This window comes from Simochromis diagramma, unplaced genomic scaffold (genome assembly GCF_900408965.1).
Source record: "Simochromis diagramma unplaced genomic scaffold, fSimDia1.1 OVJJ01000596.1, whole genome shotgun sequence".
Classification (NCBI taxonomy): domain Eukaryota; kingdom Metazoa; phylum Chordata; class Actinopteri; order Cichliformes; family Cichlidae; genus Simochromis; species Simochromis diagramma.
The window spans coordinates 6,217,441-6,240,163 of NW_024387245.1; the positions used below are offsets into that span (position 1 = coordinate 6,217,441).

A 22,723-nucleotide genomic window follows, 5' to 3' on the forward strand; every position below is an offset into this window, starting at 1 on the left:
ATTTCTAAGATTTTCAAGGCCAAGTACAATAATCTCAGTTTTATCTGAATTAACTAAGAGGCTGAAGGCAAAGCTCAGAAAAAACAACGATCAAGAGGTGTGGCCAATTATTTTTATCTGTATAGTGTGTGCAGTGGCAAGAGATTTTTTTTTCTTGCAATCCTCTACATTTGCTTCTGATGTGGAAACTGAACTTCACATACTATGTCTGTGGAAGTTCACATTCAAAATCAACAACATTCCCAATAAGACAACAGTAAGACAGCACACAAGTGTCTTGAATCCAGTCTTTATATTTACTACTGCTGTTGGTTGCAGAAGAGAATATTGCTGCTATCTAAACATTCAGTCCCATACTGATGTTGTCTCAATGGTAATGCTGTACACAGACTTTTTAGTAATTCAATTATACTTCATATTTTCATACAAAAATCAGCAATAATCTATATAACTTTAAGAATGCTTGTACAATTCATATACTTTAAGACATATATGGCACTACTTGTATATATCTCATGCAATTCAGAGCTGTAGTTTGATATAATATATATGTATATTCATACCTGTACGTCATATTCTTATATCTCCCTATTTTCTCTTATTTTTGATTCACTATAGTTTCGCACTGTGGCTGGGGGATTTTTTTAAATTCTTCTATGTTCTGTATATGTTGCAGAACTGACAATAAGGTTGACTTTGACTTGCTCTGACTTCCTTGACTTGATTTAACGAGACCAAATCCCACTATACTTCAGCTTTAGTTGACGTCTGTAAAAAGTGGAACCGGGTATTTAAACAAACTGTCACTCTATGCCACAATATTCAAGAACAAGTGAAGATTTTTTTATTTTGGTGGCTCATTCCTACCTACTTTGCCAATAAGGAGCAAGTGGATTTCAGGTTGTCTAAAGAGCTTGGAAAGAAAAGCGTCTGGACTTCTTTAAGTTGCTTGAAGACGTTTCACCTCTCATCCGAGAAGCTTTCAGGTTGATGATACGATAGTGCTCCCCAGTGGACAAATACCCGTTTTGCATGCTTTAATTGTACACTGAGTGGTACAAATAGTCTATTATGGTAGTCTATTATAATGCCTCACACAACACGAGCAGCCTGTTATAGTCTTTTATTGCACACATCGCTTAGTATGAACTTGATACATCATAGGGTATGTCATTATTAGAATCTGGAGTCCCTATTTATTCCCCTTTAAGTGCATTAAAATTGTGTTGCAGTTTCCATGTCCAAGTCAAACACGACTATTTAGTGTTTTCATTATGGCATTGTCGTCAAAATACCATATTTCAATTAATTTTGCACTTAAATAGAATCGGATGATAAATATACGGAAAGGGTATTTAATAAACCCCGCCCTCTTGCGACGCAGTCGTTGTTTGGCCCGTGACGCTGCTTGTACACGTAGCCTAGTAGGATGTGTTCATTGAAGATGGTGGCGGTGTGTCACACTCCAGCATACTTGTAAGAATTTATTCATTTCTGTACACATTTCCGACAGCGGGTAAGAGTATATCTGCAACACAATTAACAATGTTTTACTCTAGGTGTTTTAATCCGGTGTCTGTGGCAGGCAGGGAACTGTTACCTTGTGGTTAGCGCAGGCTAGTTAGCCAGGAATGCTAAGTAAGCAGCAGTGCTAATGCTAGCTGACCAGGCTGTGAACCTGTTAAATTATGGTCGACGAGTGGCCAGCGACTTGTAACTTATCGCGGTGTAACCATGTCAATGTTGAGTTTGTGCCGAAATTTTACGCCTTTCGTGACTCACAGAACTGCTGGTGTAAGGACGAATTCGGGCAGACTTTAGGTGTTAGTGATTTGCTGGCTCCGGCGTTTGGGACATACGGAGCACCGAACGGTTCCCGTTAGCTGTTGTACCAATCACCGGACCTTTACCCGACTGTCGCTTAATGTGTAACACTATCTCAATGTCGTGCCAGACCAAAGAGATTTAGCAGCCATCTATATTGGAACAACTGGCAAGTAGTGATAAGAAGTAGGGAGCGTATGTCTAACAACGCTAACTTTGTGACTTTTCTAAGTTGGCAGATCTGCGGTGCTAACGATACGAAGCTTAAGAGGGTGCAACGGCTCTTGGTAAATTTATATCCTAGAGCGCCGGGAAGATCCGGGATCTCCCCGGTAGAGCCCGTCTGGCCAAATGTACTTCCCTACGTTACATTAGTTCCGTGTCTTCTTTCTCTCCAAACATCTAGCATTTGAAATGCTTATTGACAGGCCGTGTTAGCTTGCTCAACTTCCTACTGAGACACGCTCAGTATCTCTGTTTGACAAATAATATACATGGCCTTGATCTTAATACTACGTAGTGGCGTGATTTAAATGACTGTCCACTATTAACTTTTGCATTTCAACTGAGAAAAGTGTACACATGTTGTACAAGGGTAGTGGCACGACTCATGTGACAGTTACCAGTTAATGCTAAGTGTAAATAATTTTAATCATAGCTTCCACCCCTGTTTGGCTGATTTCATCCTTACCTGAACTCAAGAAACAACTATAGATGCAATGGCACTGTGGTCTCTTGTCAGTAGAGCAGTTCAGTTTGACTTTCTGCTAAAAGCTGCATTTGACGCAAAAGCAGGTGCTTTTTTTTTTTTTGCTTTTTTTTTTTTTTAAAGAAACTATTTAGCTACTCAACATTGCAGCCTCCATGAGATCTGTGATGTTAACTTAAGTTTCCTGTTTTTGTTTATTTTTTAAGGAAATTTTCATAAATTTCATATATTATATTTTCCTCACCTGGGTGATATACACTATACAAGTGTATAGACTTACATCAGTGCTTTGGTTCATAATATATTACCAGTAAGATGATCATCAAATGCTCTACAGACCATTTAATTAACAGTAGATAGTATACTAGTATACCAAGTATGCATTACAGTAAATCAAGTGTGTTGTATTGAATTGAGCACTGTATGTATTTACCCACCACAGCATCTTGAGGGCTGATGTAGAACTTGCCACGTTGTACATTTGGTTTGAATAGGACCACAGGCTAAAATGCAAACAAAGGTGTGGTAAAGTATCCCAAAGTGGCAGGGCTTTTTGTTAATCACTTCCTCTTTCTTGTCTCTATTCAGCTACGCCTGACTTCAGTCTTCAGTGAGATCTCTTAGAGTGACCTGGTCCTCGGACCTGTTAACTCTGCGGACATGCAGCCCCCTCCCCGGACTGGACGACCAGGAGCCTCTGGCCCTCCTCCTTCTGGGCCCAATATGTTCCGCAGGACCAGGCCTTACAAGCATGCTGCTGCAGCTCCTGCCACAATGCCTCCTGTTGCTCAACCCATGACAGACCCTTTTGCTTTTAGTAGAGCTCCTCCCCCTATGGCTGCAGGTGGCCTCCCAACAGTATCTAACAGCAACCCTGCACCAGTGCAAACACCGTCTAATGCCATGTACCCTCAACCTGGCTCAGGGCTGCCTCCGCAACCACAGACACTGGAGGGTGCCACAGCTGCTGCTTCTGGAGTGACCCTCTTCAACCCTCACAGTACACCACCCCTTGGTCCAACTGGATACGTATCCTCACATAATGAACAGGGATATTTTAATTCAAGAGAACAGATACCATCTGCATCCACAGAGTCGGCACCTATGGCTACAGCCTCAGAACCTAGTCAGACACCTTTGAACCCTGAATTTCAAGGACAGTCTGGTCCTCTGCCAGTGCCCTTCCAGCCACTGCCACTGGTCACCACCTCCTCTTCCCAGTGGGTCCCTGATCACGGAAGTCGCCCCCCATCAGTTCAGAACTATTTCCAGCCTACTAGTGACCCTGTACCACAGCCATTTAATATGCCTCCACAAACCCAGATGTACCCCTCCCACAGCCCATCACCCCTTCACAACACCCCTACCCCTCCGACCCAACCTGCACATCTTCAGAATCAGGCTTCTCTTCCTTCTCAAAATCCACTAAAACCTCCTACTTCTCAGTGGCCAGACCCAAATGGTCCCCAACAGCATAATTCCCATTTCCAAACACAGAGTTACTTCAGTCAGAGCTCTGCTGCACCAGATCTTTGGTTTAACCAGCCCCCACAGGACTCGGGCTACCATCAAATGGGTACTGGTATGGGTCATCCTCAGCCCCTTCTTGACGCTGCTGGATCTCAGCCTGCAACCAGTACTGGGCCTGGGCCTAGTTCTAGTACTGTCCCAGCCCCACTTCCACATTACCAGGAATCTGGTACACTTTCAATGTTCTTCAAAGACAATGATGTGGAAAATGAGGAAACGCTGTCTGCAGAGAGAAATAAGGCAGTAAATGGTATTGCTGGAACTTTTCAACTTCACAACAACCAGCAGGCACACAGTAGTCATGCAGATGTTTCTTCAGATTACCAAGGAGCTTTTCTTCAAGATCACTCACAAGTACCTTACATGATCGATGGCAATCAACCATCACAGGGAAATGCTCAGAAGCCATCTGATTCACAGTTTGACCATGTAGAGAATTTGGAGTGTGTTCCAAACCAAGAAGTATTACCCAGTGAAATCCATAGCAGTCCTGCTGCTACTGCACCCCACAGTGCTGAGCAGTTTGAAACTGGACCCAACCTGGAGACTCCAGATTCAATTCCCAGACCAATGAGATCTGCCAGTGTGTCGTCCAACTACAGCAACATGAGCCATGGGAGTGGAACAGGCACTCGTCGACACCAGGGGGTGGTGGGCACCTTTATTCAACAGGAAAGCTCACGACTCTCTGATGATCCTAATCAGCCTGTCGCTGCTGCTGCTGCAGCTGGAGGCTACTTTGAACAGATTGACACTTCTCCAGCTGGAGATGTGGGTGTACAGCAGAGCTCTCTGGAGCAAATGTGGCCCCCCACGCCTAGCCCTCCCAAACCAACCGGTATCTTTCAGGCCAGTGCTAACAGCTCTTTCGAACCGGTGCGCTCACATGGGGTCGGGGTGCGTCCTGCTGAGATTGACAGGGCTAAAATGGTAGCAGAAGGGGGTGCAGATTGTACACCAGGTAATATGGAGCAGCCACCAGACAATATGGAAAATGTTTATGGCTCAGGGCACCCTCTGCCTGCAGGTGCTGGAGGTGCCGTACCTCCTTTGACACACCCAGTGGTCTATTCTCACTCTCGACCTTCATCCCGTGCTCATGGAGTTAATCAGCCCTGTGAGAGTCCTGCCACTACTCTGTGGGCTCAGAATGATCCTACGACCTTGGGCGGTAACATCCTCCTCGCCCCTGCTGCCCCAATAGTTCTTGCCCCATTACGAGAGCCAAGTGCTGATGTTATCCAACCTCCAGAGGATGGTCCACTGGACCTGCAGCCCTCCCAAAGAACCCAGCCACCCTCGCAGCAGCACTCAGAGAATCTAGAGAACCCGCCAAAGGTGAGTGAGGCAGAGCCAAGTGACTCTCAAGGCAACCTGGGCTATGCATCTCTCCTTGTGTCTGGCTCGCTTCACCAACCTGTTTTCATTGCCCCGCCAGTGTCCAATTACAGTGTGATTCCCCCTAGTACCACTCCTCAAGCAGCCACTCAAAGTAGCCTTAGGGAAACTACCCCACCTGTGAGATTGATTGCACAGGGGCAGGGTCCCACTACCTCCCAACCAGCTTCAGTAACATGTAATCAAAATCCACTTTTTTCTCCTGGAATCCTGAGCTTCAGTGTTTCGGCTTCTAATCAGAGTCCGCTCAATCTGACTCGAGACAACACAGCAGCTATGACATCAGAAATCACAGCATCGCCGCATCCCCAGCCTGTCCGCCCTCCTCTTTCAAGGGGCCAATCAGTGGCTGGAGAGAGTAACTCTGCTCTCCAAGTTAATCTGCAAACTTCTCTTGTGAATGATCCTTCCTCTAATCATAATCAGCCATCAAATTATGAACTGCTTGATTTTTCTATGCACCAATCACAAGCCCAGAGCCAGGCTTCTGGACACCCTTCCTCTCTTCACGAGTCTCCACAATCTAGTAATGGATTTTACCTACAGGTCACCAAAGATGCTCTAAAAGTGGAAGGGAATGCCTCTGTCCAGACTCCAACTTCTTCATCTACCACACAGGTACCACCAGCACCCTCTCAAACAGCTCCAAACACCCAGCAGCCCCCAGCAGAACCTCCTAAGGTATTAGATTCTCAGGCTGCACAGCACGGACAAAAAGATGCTCCTCCTGTTACAGCGAGTGGAACACAACCCCCCAGTTACCAGTATCCTGCTCCAATACAGGGGCCATCTGCAGGAAATGCTCCTCCTCCTGGGCCTCAAGGTCCTCCAGGGGCTCCACAGACGACTCCTGCGGAGCCACCTCGCCCACCGTCCTCTGCAGGAAGCCATCAAGGCTATGGGCCTCCACCAGCACCGGGTCAGATGTATAGTGGCTATTATAATAATTATGGAGACTACCCAGATAGCAGAGCACCATATCCTTCTGGCCAGTACCCACCTCCATCTGGGGATCCTAGAGCACAGCCATATTATCAAGTAAGTATAAGGTGTCCTTTTATTTAACCTAGCATGTGAATATTTATTTCCCAATTTCTATTGGTGCTCTTATCTCTTAGGCAGGACCATACAGGAACAGAGTAGATCCTTGGTATGGCAGATATGAGGGGCAGACCCAAAGTTATCGTGATACAAACTACCAGTACAGAGAGCCTCAGCCGGAGCGTCCTAACTCTAGAGCCAGCCAGTACTCTGACAGGCCATCATCCAGGTTAGTGAAACTCACAAGATCACTTGCATGGTGTGTACTGTCTTTTCACGTGTTTCTGATTTATAAATTGAGTTTTTAAGTATCTTAAGAGGATTTTGCAAGTTAAAGAATTCCCTGCTGTGATGTTGGTTTTGTTGGATGTAAAAAATCTGTGTTAATACATTGTACTACTTCATTCATCATTACCTTATCTTTGAATTGTTTTTTCTCTCCCCTTAAGGCAAGGCTATCACGAGGATTACCACAGAGCAAACCAAAGTGCCTATAGTGATTATTATGCAAATTATGCCAAGTACTTTGGAGGTATGGCTCATAGTGTTGAAAGCTTTGAATATTTATTTATTTATTTTTTTCTTAATTCATGTCTTTCCCTGTCTCCGTTTCATATTTTCTGCGTAAAGGATACTATGGACACTATGACCCCAGATATAGAGGATACTATGACCAGTCCTACTGGGCTTATGATGATAGCAGAAGGGGAGACAGCTACAGCAATCAATCTATGTATCCTACCAGGTATGCAGAGAATACTGTTTGGACATCATGGAGTTGTTATAATATTAATGTACATTTACAGTGAGTAATAAAAGGCAGTGTAAGAAGTGTTATTGTTCATGCGTGTCTCATGGAAAAAGAAAATCTAAATTCAATTTACAACATTTCACTCACAGGAAGACTGGCTATGAGGACCAGTGGCAGTACTATCCTGGTTACGATGCTAGCTTTGATGAGGACTACCGTCGTCAGGGAGATGCTTATGGTGATGACTTTGACCGGCGCAGTGTCCACAGTGAACAGTCAGTCCACAGCTCCCACAGTCACCACAGCAGACGGAGTAGCTTCAGCTCACGATCGCAACAGGCAATTTTTTTACCCATATATGTCTCACAAGTATTCTGTGTATGCAGTTATCTGGCTGAACCACAAATGGAGACCAGGCCAAAATTTATGAGTAATCACTGTAGAAATATTGTTAAAGCAAAAATTAATTTACAAATTCTTTTTCCATGTATTTTTTTTTTTTTTATGTTTCATTTGCATTATAAATAATAATTCTCTCTCTGTTGCAGAGCCAAGTGTACAGGAGCCAGCCTGACTTGGTGTCAGCAGCATATGATAACACATCATCCACTCTGGCTGTGGATTACTCCTATGGGCAGTACCCAGATCAGACTGATGCATCTCACAACTATAGCCAGTACTATCCCTCTGGGTATACCACCGAAAGCACCTGGATTGCCCCTGAGCAGCGTAAGTGCTGCATCGCTCTTTGAAGCATTTTTTTCATTTCTAAGGGTCCTTAGCTGAGTTGAATGGTCTGATTCTCTTTGTTTTTTCTCCTCTAGCCCCTCCTCGTCCTGCAACCCCAGAAAAGTTCACCATACCACACCGCTGTGCTCGTTTTGGACCTGGTGGACATCTTGTTCAGGTTCTGCCAAATCTGCCCTCAGCAGGACAGCCTGCTCTAGTTGATATCCACAACCTTGAGGTATGGCTTTAACAGACCATATTTCATTGATATATTGTTTTGTTTTTTGGTTGGCTTTTTTTGTTTGTTTATTTTGGGTCTTTTGGAAGATGTTCCTGAAACTGTATTACTCCGGTTTCAATAAACCTAGCAAAATAAGCAGCACTAAAACTAATGAGCTGTGTGTCTTTTAAGGAAAAAATTCTTCCTTTTTTTCTATTTCCCATTATTTATCTCATTAAGATTATGGCGGATTTACTTTAGCAGACACAAAATGTTAAATGTACAACACTAAATGATCTGAAATCACTGACACTTAAAGACCACTAGATTGTATGGGTTGATTCACACAGCTTCTCCCATAAAGTAGGAAAGAGACGAGATGTCTGCTCATAGTCCCAGTAATACTGAGCAATAACCTTTGAGCAGTATGCAGGTAAACATCCTGTGCGAAGGGCAAAAGAGAGATTGCATTAGCTAGAATGCAGTCTCAAAACCATCAGCTGTTGTCTAACAGTGATTTAACTTCTTGTTAATTTGAATTTATCTTCATTCATAAACAATGACTAGCAGATGGAACGGTATTGATGATATCCATTATCTTCTGATAGAAGCCCTGAAGTAACTGTTAGCATTTGCCCGTAAACTTAGATTGAATGCTTCTGTGGATTTTTGGAGATAGAGAGAGAGAGAGAGAGAGAGAGAGAGAGAGAGATAGATATAGATATCTATATCGATATCTATATCTCTCTATCTATATCTATATCGATATAGATATTGATATAGAGATAGATATATAGAGATGTGTGTGTGTGTGTGTGTGTGTGTGTGTGTATGTGTATGAATGACCATAATCTGAAGGACATCTGAAGAATTATATCCTTTGCCTGTATTTATAGACCATGCTACAGGATACCACTGATCAGGCAGAACTGCGAGGTTTCCCTGGACCTCTTGTCAAGTAAGGGAATTCTACCTTCTTTGTGTTAAGATCTGTGTAACCTACTGCACAAGTGTCCTGTGGAGGGGGTGGCTACACGCAGGTGGAAAAGGGGGGAGTAGAAGTTTGGAGGGTTGGCTTTTCGGTGGTTGTGCAAAGGAAGGCAACCATTAAAGTTGGACTTCTAATGTCAATTGTCTGATTATTGGACTAACATTGAAAGCTGAATGCTCTGAGAGATACAAAGAGCTTTTCGCAAACAGCTGCAATCCATTGTTGACAAATATGAAATTGGGGCCGAAGTCCATTATAAAAGGAGAGATTGTCATGAGTGGAAAGGTCCAGGTGTGGTCATTGGCCAAGGTGTAGTAATATTTGCCAGGCATGGAGGAACCTATGTCAGAGTACACCAGTCTAGACTCAGAAAAGTGGATGAACCACAAGTGAAAATGGAAGAAACTGAAGAGGAAAATCAGATTAAAACAGATGAAAATCTTTTAAAGACCCCAGCAGTGGTAGTTGGTGAGGAACACGATTTTTGAAAGCAAACGTGAGGAGATGGCATCAACAAAAAATGAACTGCTTGGTACTACAGAAAACAGTCCTTCTGTGATCCAGTACAAGCTAGAGAAAGAGGTCCTACACTGTCCCACTCAACGACAGATATAGAAGGACCAAAACTTAAAGTTTGACAAATAATTAAATACACAGACAAAGAAACAGGTCAAACATATGCTGGAAAAATAATCAGTCGAGCAGGAAAAGCCACTGGGAAACACAAAGTGGTACAACATGGAGTACAGTGAGCCCGAGGAAATTCCTGGATCCATGGGTTCCATTAATGTGCAGCAAATAAACAACCTCCAAGTGACACCGTCTGAAGATGCCAAGTCATGCACAGACAGAGATGAAAGATTAGTGGTGAAGGAAGACATCTTCTCACAAGCCAAACAAACTGAACTTGACAACTGGAAAAGAAACTATGTGTTTAAAGAGGAGAAAGACAAGGGTCAGAAATGTATATCAACAAGGTGGGTGTGCACACTCAAGGAAACACCAGTGGGCATTGTACCCAAAGCTAGACTGGTTGAGTACGTTAAAAATTTTAATCGCGTTAATCATGATGGCGGCGTTAACACATTTAAGCTGCGTTAACGTGGCTCAGTTACCGCCGGTAGAAGCACAGAGCAAAGGAACTACATGAAATTGAATAAATGTGTTTATGGCCTGGCAGATGCTTCATTATGCAGGTAAAACAGGGTGAAAGAAACCATGCAGAAGCTGGGGGGCACAGTGTCAAAAGTAGATTCAGCTGTCTTCTACTGGCTAGATGATCTCTATAAGGTGACAGGGGTACTTGCATGTCATGTAGATGATTTTATGTGGGGTGGTTCAGACATGTTCTCCACAGTAGTCATCCCCAAACTGAAAGCTGCTTTTCAAGTTAGACGAGAAGAACATAACAGCTTCAGCTACGTCGGGATAGAGCTTCATTCTCTTCAGTACAAGAAGATATGTACATTTAAAAAACAAACAAAAAAAAAAAAACCTACAGCCTATTCCTATTAATCCCACAAGGGCACCACAGCCATGATTGGACAGTTACTGTGGGCAGCAAGACAGAGCAGACCCCAAGCACAAAACATGCTACTAGTCAGACAATGCACAAACAAACTGATCAGAAAACTTCAATCAGACGTGGTTACACTGAGTTTTCAGTACTTGGGAGAAAGCAAATCCCTCAAATTAGTGGTGTTTAGTGTTTTCTCGATCCGAGCCCATAACACACTCATTTTCACTCCTCATACGAGAGCGTCAGCACCGCGCTCTCCAAAATGAGAGACTGGGTAGCCCCAGTGTCGTGCAAAATTACAATCGGCACATGATCTTCCTCTTTCCCATTCAGTGAGACGAGCCCTTTTGAAATGAAAGGTCAGTAACTGCTGTCAAGGCAGTCATTTCCTGGTTCATCACTGACGGGATTAGGAGTGGACACCGACCGAACGAAACCAACACTTTTTGTCTTTTTCGAGGTTTGAGCTTGCTCTTTGCGGCGAAGCAACGGACAATTAGCAATGAGATGTCCAGTGTCATGGCAATAAAAGTATTCACGACGAGTCATGGGAACTGGATCAGGGCGCGTTTGACGCTTAGGAGAAACCTTTTCATGGTGCACAGCTGAAAACGAAAACTCATCTGTGAGAACGGCAGCTTTAGAATCCACCTTTTGCTCAGTGAGATACACAACAACATTCTCAGGGAGACACATTTTGAATTCTTCCAATAGGACTAATTCTCTTAGCTAATAAAATCCTTCACTTTACTCGCAGCTAACCACTGGGCCACTTTAAAGTGGTTGCGATGCAAAGGCGTTAAAGTAAGAATCAACCTCACTTTCTCTGAAAGGTGACACTAAGGCAACTTGTTTTCTTGCATTGAACTGGTCAGAGGAGAATGTCTCGGAAGTTTTGCTCACGGGGTAGACGTAGCATTGTGTTCCTGGGAAGGATCCAACTCCATAGCCCTTACGCGGGGATGCATAAGCTCAGCTTCTTTGGCTTTAGTCTCAAGCTCCACCTCTTTCAGGCAAAGGGCGAGCTTGATATCCTCTGTAACCATTCCTGCCTGTAACTGACCGGCTGGTTCAATGTTTGGGACCTGAATGGCAGCAGGAGCCTCCGCCCCAGTGTCATCCATCCACTGACAGCTTGTGGGATGGTTGCTGCAGCTTCTGCTCCCACATCCACCACCAAACTCTCAGAAGCATCAACCAGTCGAGGTTTCACCTTTGCAGTTATCCCCTTTTCTACCAGCTGCTCTGCCAGACACTGCTTAATTTCTGCTTTACGTGCATTTAAGGGGACACTAACATTAAACAAATTAGCCACCAACAACAAATCTGCCTTTGTGCATCATTGCAACTTATCCATGGTGAGCCGTTGTGCAAAACCATCCACATCAAAAGTCATTGTGGCTAGTGTACCCCCTACCCTACCAGAAAACTGCCAACCAAAAGCTGTAGACAAAAAGGAAGTGACGCCACCCTTGTCCCCAAAACCATACCCAGAAGCCAAATTTCAAGTGAAAGGTTGTTTTGTCCAAACTGAAAGCTTAACTCTGGGGTGAACAAACGCCAAAATAACATTCAAAAAGGGAGGTGCTACCTAAAACCTAGGTGAAACAAAAACCAAACAAACGACAGGTGCTACCCCTAACTCCCTAACTGAATAAACAGGAGAAAACGGTGCCCCTATTTACATGTGACCCATAATCTATTTATTTACAAAGCTCAATAATCAGGAAAGCACCAAAATCACAGAGGGTTTTGGAGGCCATGGTCGGGTCTGCTGCTGCTGCTGTCAGTTGCTGCCCCGGGAGAACTGCTGGTGAGGGATTTTCAAAGCAGCCACATGATCAAGAAGCCAATCAGCAACAGCCAGCTTTCCAATTAGGAAGAACCTGAAGAGCCTCTTAAAGACACAGACAGAAAAAACCTAAAACAGCCACCAGGATTCAGCTTATGGCCAGGGCCGTAACAGCAATTAAATAAATCTAATTCCTAGCCAGAGCCTAAAACTCCCTATTTATATTGAATGCATCATTGACTGCTTTTCTGTTTTAATATTGCATCTTGTCCATCAGGGAAGAGACTCACAAGGTGGACGTGATTAAATTCTCCCAGAACAAAGCATTGGAGTGTTCCCGTGATAACAACCTCTTAGACAGAGACTCTGCCCGCCTCCTCTGGGACTTCATCATGCTGCTATGTAGACAGAATGGGGTAAGACTGTGCAGGCACCACTAAACTTACCATACATTGAAATTAAGGCAAGACTGTGGCTTTTCACATTTGCGTGAGACAACGTTTTAACTCGTACTCTGTTTCCTCAGACTGTTGTGGGCACAGATATTGCTGACCTCTTGTTGAAGGAGCATCGCTCTGTCTGGCTTCCCGGCAAGAGTCCTAATGAAGCCAACTTGATTGATTTTAATAACGAGCCACTGGCGAGGGCTGAGGAAGAGCCTGGAGCCGGACCACTGTCTCTACTGTCGGACACTTTCATGACTGTCCCAGAAAATTTCGGCAAAGAAACAGAACGCTTCAGGGAGCTGCTGCTGTTTGGCCGAAAGAAGGTAAAATTGTACATAAGAAATGCAGTATGAGGTATTAACTTGCAAGATTTTAAATACCTGAACGTTGTTGAATTAGGATGCACTAGAAGCAGCCATGAAGGGAGGTCTCTGGGGCCATGCCCTGCTATTGGCCAGTAAGATGGACAACAGGACTCATGCCCGAGTCATGACGAGGTAAAGAATCAGATGTGAGAATAATTAACTTTGGTCCTATTTGTTCTATGATTGTTATTATATTATTTTGTGTGTGTGTGTGTGTGTGTGTGTGTCTTTGTTGTGTAGGTTTGCTAACAGTTTGCCCATAAATGACCCTCTTCAGACAGTATACCAGCTGATGTCGGGGAGGATGCCTGCGTCAGCCACCGTAAGTGTTGTTTTACCCTCCTTAAGCCAAACACACTGGAAGTGTTTCACAGTCACTTGTGGACAGGCTCCGATTGCCTAGATGACCCTCTAATGTATTTACTAGCAGGCCATATATCATTCTATGGTATTCTTCACTCTCATTGGTAGTCTCTTCAGTCACTTGCCTGAAAGCTTATTGCAGGTCCTACCCACTTCACCTGTAGTCACTTGAAGGTGCCAAATATCATTCACTTTCTCTGGTGGCAATAAATCGCTTCCAGTATGTACTGTAGCTTTAGACACTTGTTTTAAAAAAAGGCGTGTTTATTTTGCCCTGGCTAACATATGTCTTGTTCCCACACAGTGCTGCGGGGAGGAGAAGTGGGGAGACTGGCGTCCTCATTTGGCCATGGTGCTGTCAAACCTCACACACACCCTGGATTTGGATACTCGCACAATTACCACCATGGGCGACACACTTGGTAGGGTTTTGTCAAGAATTCAGTAATCAAGAGCGCTGGCAACAAACATGCACCCTTAAACTCTGTCTGCACTCATTTTGTCTCACGCCAGCTTCGAAGGGCCTGGTTGATGCAGCACACTTCTGCTATTTGATGGCTCAAGTTGGTCTTGGCGTTTTCACAAAGAAGAGCACAAAGATGGTCCTGATTGGCTCCAACCACAGGTTAATGCAATAACCACACCCACGTAGCTCCAAGATGTTAAATTTAAAAGTCCTCACATTTTATAGTAAACATCATGTGTAACCTCATCTTTGTTTTTTCAGTTTGCCCTTTTCTCAATTTGCGACTAATGAAGCAATCCAAAGGACTGAAGCCTATGAGTATGCTCAGTCTCTAGGCTCCCAACCTTGTTCGCTGCCAAACTTCCAAGTGAGTTTGTTTTTTTTTTTTTTTTTAAACCAGTTGACAAACCAATAAATAATATGTATAAACCAAGAACTTTATACACGACTGCATTATTTACAGTGATGTTTATCATGTTATATTACTAAGAAGTATCACTCTCTTCTGTTCTTCTTGTCTCTCATTAGGTGTTTAAATTGATCTATGCATGCCGCTTGGCTGAGGCAGGCTTGAGCGCTCAGGCCTTCCATTATTGCGAAGTTATCTCGAAGACCGTCCTCGTGCAGCCTTCTTACTACTCCCCCGTTTTCATCAGTCAGATCATACAGGTATACACTCATTCTCCTCCTCTTTAGCTGTGTTTTTTGCCTAAATATAGTCACTTAAATACTTTGCAGCGTTGCATTCAGACAAAGGTTACTGTTACACTGTTTGCCAACAGATGTCTGAAAAGCTGCGGTTCTTCGATCCACAACTGAAGGAGAAACCAGAGCAGGAGTTGTTCATTGAGCCGGAATGGCTGATTCGCCTGAGACAGCTGGATGGACAGATCAAAGTGAGGAGAAGGAAAAACATTGTACTCTAGTTCTGTTGTGACATAAGCAGTTGTCATATAGGGAGGTTGTGTAAACTTTTCTTCTGAATAGAAAAAAAAATTAGGCTGTGTATAATAATTATGTGAACATTTTTAACAGTTTGTGTCAATCAAACAAATGTTTGATGCTTTGTGTTTCTTAGACGGGTCTGATTACGTACAATGCAGACAGAACAACTCCGACACAGTTTGAGTGCAGCAGCCCTAGCTCTGACTTGGACCATCCGAGCCCACCAAACAGCATGTCGCTAGATAACCCAGCCCCTAATAACCCACTCATGAGCTCATTACTGCCTGGGTCTCCACCACAGGGAGTCCAGTTGATGCCTCCAGGTTTGTTTGTTTTTAGGGGGCCTTTGGTGCATTTTTTTTTTTATTTTTTATTTTTTTTTTTTAATTTACCTGAAATGTCAGGTACATTTAAAATACATCAAATCTCATCTGTTGTATTCTCTTTTAGCTTCCACTTTCATTCTCCAAGATGGAATGGCTCCTCCTCAGTTCTCGCCTTCCAGTGATGTGCCCCAGTACTATCCGGTCCCCACTAGCGGACCACAAGCCCAGATTCCCTTCCCAAACTACCCCCCACAGGATCCTGGCTTTGCTTCTCCCACTATACATCCACCAGCCCAGATGGCTCAGCACATGCCTCCGCACATGCCCCCTTCTCCTGGGCACATGCCACCTGTAGAACAGCCACCGCGGTCCCCAGTAGAGATGCCGAACATCCAGTCAATGCCATCCTCACCACGTAGGACCTCACTGACTCCTCAGAAGGACTTCTATGATCAGATGGCTAAGATGGTCAGTATCTGCTAATGTGAATATCTTTTTTTTGTAAAGAGCCTTATACAATGTTTTTGGAAGTTATAATTGTTTTATATGCATTTATTTTTGATTTTTTTTTAAACATTCTATAAAGTCTTAGTGTGTTACCTTCTGCAGGGTCACGGGAGACCTCGGACTACTTCACAATCGTCATTGCATTTGGTATGTTTGTATTTCAACTGCTAGCATATGTAATTCTACTTAATTTGTCCAGTTCTAGTGTATATTAGTCATTATCAGAACTGAAAATGAGCAATAAAAGACTGGCTGTCTTTGCATATCCGCTCAGAAACAAGGCAACGCTTCTAATTGTATACAAGACATTATTTTTAGGTTGGCTTTAGATTTTTTGTAAAATGTCCCCAAATCACTACAGTTTGCTTGAAAAGTAGGCCTGATTACAGTTTTTAAAAACTAAGATGAAGATCAAGAGATTATAGCAAAGTTAAAACCTGCTGTCTGCATTTCCCAGAATGCAGCTTTTGCTGCTAGGTTTACTTTGTTGCTTCTAATATTCTCATTTAACACAAAAAAAATCTGATTTAGCCCATTATCTGCAGTGGAGTAAATGTTTTCACCAAGACATCCTGGAAGAACTTAAATCTAGGCCTAGTAGTTTTATTCTGACATACCCCATCTATTTAACAATAGATTTTTAGAATAGTATAGAATAGCCCTTTGTTGTCTTTGTACAGGTATAACAAAATTGTGGGTGCTTCACACCAACTGTGCAGGAATACAATAGAAATATTAAGACAGAACAAATAAATAACAAACAGGAGGAATGTATACGACATAAGAGAGAGGCACACATTCAAAACACATTTAGATTTTCTTGTTGGGAAATTAGAAATTAATCAATGTTTTGATGTTCTACTTGTATGTGTTTGCCTAAAACAGATAAAAAGATATCAGGAATCAAGTCAGTATTTATAAAACACCATCCCTGTGTAATAAGTTAAAAAAAAAAAAATGATATGATGATTAAAAGAGGTTGTATCTGGAGGTCTATGCATTTCATTTATATCTGTGTTTTCTGGTATTTTCCGTCATCCAGTCATCAGGACCCCGCTCCCGTACCACCTCGGAGTCTTCTACTCACTCTGGTGGAAGAGAGCGGAGCAACTCAACTGTGGTGCAAGCCTCTCCACCTCCACCCTCAATCCCCGAGCAGCCCATTAAAGAAGAGGCCAAGAAAGTCAAGAAGGACTCTCCAAAAAAGGTTCAGTTTTACATACTGGCTCTCAGGTTTTCAGTGTGCACTGTGGTCACTGTGCTAAGTAGAATACTTATTATCTTTACACACACAGAAAGGGGTTGGCTGGCTGGGTTGGATCATTGGGAAAGGAAAGAATGAAGCTCACTTGCCAGATGACAAAAATAAGTCTGTAAGTTATAGTTTTTACACTTTCACCTTTTTTTTCTTGTTTACATTACCTGTTCTACAAATTTCATACACTTGTTTGTACATGCGGCCAATATGAGAGTACTGTGATCTTTGTCAGATTGTGTGGGATGAAAAGAAGCAGAGATGGGTCGACTTGAACGAGCCTGAGGAGGAGGTCTGTAAAAATGAAAATGTGTTCTCCAGGCTGGACCTGTAGTGTGCAGAAAGCCTGAAATTCTTACAAATCGAACACTTCTAATAGTTTGTCTTCTAAACTTTTAGAGCAAGCCACCTCCGCCACCACCCTCTGTCTTCCCCAAGATGCCTCAAGTTCCTGGTCCTGGAGGGCCTGCTGCACCACCGAGTAGTATTCCTCCTGTCAACATGTTTTCCAGGAAGGCAGGTGAGATGAGGATTACTCAGTGGCTTTTGGCTAAACAAACCTCATCCTTCACCTTGCATAATGCATCTAAAAGTAGAAGCATGTCTTCTCTTATAGGGCGCTTTTAACTCAGATGTGTTTGTTCCCTCTCAGGCACAAAGAGTAGATACGTGGATGTTTTGAACCCCAGCAGAGCTGCTAAACCTGGCGGTCCAGCTCCTGCTCCAGCGGACATCTTTGCTCCTTTGGCACCAATGCCTATTCCTACTAACCTGTTTGTGCCTAGCTCAGGTGTGTGTCATGTGCAAGATGGCATAATAACTTGTATTCACCAGCAGCATTTGGTGGCTGTAGAGGATTTTCTGCTTTTAAAGATTGAAGTAATTCCATGTTTATTTGTATCCCTGGATTAGCTCCCGATGATCAACAACCTCTGGAAGGCAGTGAAGGAGGCAATCAGGAGCAGAACTCACCAAACACCAGTGCTGGTCCACAGGTATCTCTACTCTTTACTAGTAATCCTCGATATTCTTTATAATCATGAACTTTACTCCTGTTCTTCATTTTTAAAAGATAAGTGAAAAAATGCGTTAAAAAGACAAAACATAAGCAGCATACTGAGAAAGAATTTAAGGCAGTCATCAATAAGTACAAAGCAACAGCTCTACTTATCCAAACTTCTTCTGTTGCGCTTTTTAAAAATCTGTCTAGATGTTCACCCCAATGTTGTTACCACCTGCCCCAGAAGGTCCTCCAGTGCCTGATGGCTCCCATTCCGGAGAGGTAAGCCTAAGCCTCCTGTCATAATGCAACTGGAACATGATGCTCGACTGCCAGTGGCCAGTGTGCGCACTTTGCTCTTTGTAATATTAATGTAGGAGTGAAAGAACATGATATTATATGCATGTAGAATTAAAATCTTTCCTCATATTCATGCTAAACGCCTTGATAAATAATACTCTGTTCCATGTGCCGGTCTAATATAATTCTTTCCATGTCTGTTTTTCTATGAACCATGGTTTTATGCTGATTTATTCATTTTCATTCTGAAAACTAATCCAGTGCATGCCAGGTTATTAAAATGGGTTTGTTTGTTTTTTAATTTTCCTCCTGCTGTCTGTAGCTGTCACGTTCTAGTTCAATGAGTTCTTTATCACGCGAAGTGAGTCAGCATTTAAACCAGGTACCTCTAGCTGGGCTTTAAGTTAACTCACCCCTGCCTGCTACCCTCCTAGCTCACTCCACATCACTAGTAGCATGCTTCACTGCACCCACCCAAAGCTTCTTTGCCAATTAAACCCTGCCTGTTGTCTTCACCATTACTAACTCAACATAACACAAATGGACAATAAAATCGGAGTATAGTTATATAATTGTTGCCAAAAAAAAGTGTTCACACTTCTGTGGAGTAGAAAAGATGAGAATTCTATTAACTTTGGTTATATATTGTTTTTATTGAATGGATTGACTGCAGCACTCCCAGTCCCATACCTCTAGTTCTCAAAAGATTGTCATCTCTGTCTAACCTAGTCCTGTTAGCAAGTTAAAAGTATTGAGATTTGGAATGAATTGCCTTGACATCAATTGGAGTGCCATAAAATTACACATAAATACAGATTCATGCTATCATGTTGTCTGATGTTTCAGGCATCATTTAGTTTGTTATTTGGTTTAAGATTTAGTGCGTGCAAAATTATGTCATCTGATCTAAAAAGGGAAGTCAATATGAAAGTGTCCTAAATCTGCATTCTTTCCAGTGGCCAGCAGGGGGTTAGTCTCTGGTTGCAAGAAAAAAAAAATCTGATTATAAAGAAATAGAAGAGGGGGTAAAAATCCTACTTCCCATGTGATTTATGAGCACAGTTTTTTTTTTTTATATTGACTTTACAGTTTTACGCAATAGTTTTAATTCTTCTTCAAAACGGCATGATGTATATTTTGGAAAATGTGGTCCCATATGTATCATACACATATATATCTGTAATGCTGCCTCGCTGTGTCCTCGTGTCCTTACTGCTTCCTCTCATTTCCTTGGCTTCTACAGTGGCTTGCAAAAGTTCTCGGACCCCTTGAACTTTTCCACATTTTGTCACATTACAGCCACAAACATGAATCAATTTTATTGGAATTCCACGTGAAAGACCAATACAAAGTGGTGTACACGTGAGAAGTGGAATGGAAATCATACATGATTCCAAACATTTTTTTACAAATAAATAACTGAAAAGTGGGGTGTGCGTAATTATTCAGCCCCCTTTAGTCTGAGTGCAGTCAGTTGCCCATAGACCTTGCCTGATGATGTTTGTGGCTGTAATGTGACAAAATGTGGAAAAGTTCAAGGGGTCCGAGAACTTTTGCAAGCCACTGTATTTTATACTTTGGTCAAATCTGTTTGTGAGTTGTGTCTTGCTTTCCATCTCTGCTCTAAAGTGATGTTAGTGTGACACTGCACACACACTTCAGTAACTGAACTTGTCTTTGGACAGAGCGATCAAGCCCAGGGGACTGCACCTGCTGGTGGCGTCACCTTTTATAACCCCTCACAGTTTGCACAGGTATGAACTCCAAAGTTTCGCAGTTGTGAGAAACCTTTTACAGGGTTTTTTTTTTTTTGGGGGGGGGGGGGGGGGGGGGGGGTTGGTGTGGGTTGTGTTTTTTTTTTTTTTTTTTTTTTTTTTTTTTTTTTTTTTTTTTTTTGTTTGTTTCTTTTGTTTGTTTCTTTTGTTTTGTTTTTTTTGGCTACTTTTCACCCTACAATCACCTTTGCTTGCTGCTGTTTTTCCTCAGACAAGTGCACCATCAGGAGTACGCTCAGGTCGTTTGGGCGGTCCACGTCAGTACCCAGTGATGAAGTAAAGAACATCCCACTGAAAGAGGCAGACTTGTTGGATAGCAGAGGATTCTAGCTGAAAGTAACAGAAGCACATGAACAAACTGCTTTATGTCTTAAGGACCCTTCTTCCTGCCTGTACCTAAGAAGAGTATAATCACATTATCCGTCATGTCAGAACTCAACCCTTTTTTTTTTTTTTTTTTTTTTTTTTTTTTTCCCCTTTTTTCCCCCCCCTTCCCTGTTCAGTAACTATTACTGACTTTGATGTGTTTCTGACACAGGCGTGTTTCCATGAAGGGCTTTTTCTCGCATCCAAATAGAAAACTGACAGTTAAAAAATGGAGGCTGATCTGTGGATGCATTCATACACAAATTGTACATTCATGTAGGTTTGATTTAATGTACAGTAAATGCGTCGATCCTCTAAAGCTACCCAGCTTCCGCACAAACGTAACACTGTTAACAGAATGATCATCCCTTTTCTCGATTCTGTCTCAAGTCCAGATGCCTGTGATTGCTTGTATGTGTGACAGGTAGAAGAGCGGCACTTTGTCTTTCTTTTTTTAAATCCAGATTTTGGACTTTTATGTGCAGCTCTTTGGTGTCCTGTCAACTGGAGACTGGTACTACTTCGTCTGCTATGCCCTTTGCTTTTTCTCAGTCGCCCTTCAGTAATGGAAGCATGATGGATGATGTAGAGAAGAATGAAAGTCTGCAGTGTTAGGATGCTGCGCGTTTCAAATACCTGTTTCAACTGCCCATCAATTTTAACGAAGTGTCCACAGGGTCTTTTCGTCCAAGCGAGCTCGAGTTTCTCTTGCAAGAAACTGAATAATGATCTTATCGAGAGGTGGTCTGCAGAACGACAAGAACCGGGATTCAAACTGCATTTTAAATGTCGCTAAAAATGAATCTATCCAAATATTTGTATATCAGATTGATTGTATTTATGAGATGTAGAAATAAAAGTGTGAGTGTGTGTTTGTGTGTGTAGAGCAACTAATTTTTCTGATATGCTTTGACAAAATGCATTTATGATTGATTGAGATGACAGATTCATATTCTGATCACCTGTATTGGCCGCTTCTGCAAATAAATCTTTATCTACATTGTAAAATGAAAGAATTTTATTCAAAGTACTTCTTGTCATTGCTGTGATTTTTTTTTTTTTTTTTTTTTTTTTTTTTTTTTTTTTTTTTTTTTTAAATTCAATCATTAGTCATCCCAATTACTATTATTTTTTTTTATTTTTTTTTTGTAGACAATTTGATTTTAACCCCTTTCTCACTTTTGTTTCAGAGAAGCAGTTGTGGTCTCCAGTGTTTTAGACTCCCTCATGTAAAGTTCTTGACAGAAAACTATAAATACAAAAGGTAGAAATGGGGGGAAAAAAAAAAAATCATAATAAAGGTATTTTTGGCCCTCTGTAGCACTTTGAAAGAGATGTCCTCTGGTTTCATTCATTACATAACAGTTTAGAGTCTCGGGAAAGTATAACTGTCAGCTGGGAATGAAAGCAAAAATACTACCACATTTATAACTAGTAATGCACTTGTGAACAAAGAAGAATATGGTACTCTAAGCAGCAGTAAATGTGGGGTACACACTGATTCTGCAGTATTGTTTGTGCTTTTGGAAAACTGATACAATGGCGTTACAATCAGCAAAAGGAATCTCGAAAGCACCAATTTTTTGCGATCCGGTTTTGAGTGTGCATTCCTTTGCGCCATATCCTTCAAGGTAATGAGAAAATTGTCATTCACGTAGATTACTGATTGGCAGAGCTAACTCGAAATTTCAAGTTACTTTTAATAAGTTGAAATTTCGAGTTATGGATACTTTTTTTTTTTTTTTTTTTTTTGGTGGCGGAAACGGGCTTCCATAGGGGTGATAGATGTAGTGTGCGTGTATATATATATGCATATATGTATGTATGTATGTGTATATATATGTATGTATGTATGTATGTGTGTATATATATATATGTGTATGTATGTATATATATGTGTATGTATGTATATATATGTGTATGTATGTATATGTATGTGTGTATATATATATGTATGTGTGTGTATATATATGTATGTGTATGTATATATATGTATGTATGTATATATATGTATGTATGTGTATATGTATATGTATCGGTGGGCAAGAGACGAAAACAGGGCCTTGTTGGAATGCTACTACGCAAGTAACCCCGGCGGAAGGGGC

At 42.1% G+C, this 22,723-nt stretch overlaps 1 protein-coding gene across 4 annotated transcripts; it reads left to right on the plus strand.

The window, feature by feature from the left end:
- Window positions 1–1,356: 1,356 nt before the first annotated feature.
- Window positions 1,357–21,639, plus strand: sec16a (SEC16 homolog A, endoplasmic reticulum export factor). Of its 4 annotated transcripts, XM_039999904.1 has the most exons (32): window positions 1,357–1,476; window positions 3,122–5,401; window positions 6,008–6,499; window positions 6,580–6,731; window positions 6,952–7,034; window positions 7,133–7,247; window positions 7,403–7,592; window positions 7,802–7,982; window positions 8,078–8,220; window positions 9,099–9,160; window positions 12,782–12,920; window positions 13,031–13,273; window positions 13,350–13,447; window positions 13,556–13,637; window positions 13,983–14,100; window positions 14,192–14,303; window positions 14,406–14,511; window positions 14,673–14,813; window positions 14,927–15,040; window positions 15,223–15,412; window positions 15,540–15,883; window positions 16,025–16,069; window positions 16,965–17,129; window positions 17,218–17,295; window positions 17,413–17,469; window positions 17,577–17,697; window positions 17,830–17,967; window positions 18,090–18,172; window positions 18,388–18,459; window positions 18,800–18,859; window positions 20,163–20,231; window positions 20,464–21,639. In XM_039999904.1, exons 2-32 carry the CDS (start codon window positions 3,194–3,196, stop codon window positions 20,530–20,532), a joined length of 6,270 nt encoding a protein of 2,089 aa, XP_039855838.1. In that variant the 5' UTR covers window positions 1,357–1,476; window positions 3,122–3,193; the 3' UTR covers window positions 20,533–21,639. The 4 variants fall into 4 exon arrangements, with proteins under 4 accessions (XP_039855838.1, XP_039855835.1, XP_039855837.1 ...); XM_039999901.1 differs by having other exon boundaries at window positions 3,122–6,499; XM_039999902.1 differs by having other exon boundaries at window positions 1,400–1,516; window positions 3,122–6,499.
- The last annotated feature ends 1,084 nt before the right edge of the window (window positions 21,640–22,723 follow it).

Excerpts from the sequence above, each read along its gene's own strand:
- sec16a (XM_039999901.1), top strand. The coding sequence starts at position 3,194 with ATGCAGCCCCCTCCCCGGACTGGACGACCAGGAGCCTCTGGCCCTCCT. Across the intron at positions 15,413-15,539 it reads AGTCCAGTTGATGCCTCCAG|CTTCCACTTTCATTCTCCAA; the intron begins GTTTGTTTGTTT and ends ATTCTCTTTTAG. Across the intron at positions 16,070-16,964 it reads CACAATCGTCATTGCATTTG|TCATCAGGACCCCGCTCCCG; the intron begins GTATGTTTGTAT and ends TCCGTCATCCAG.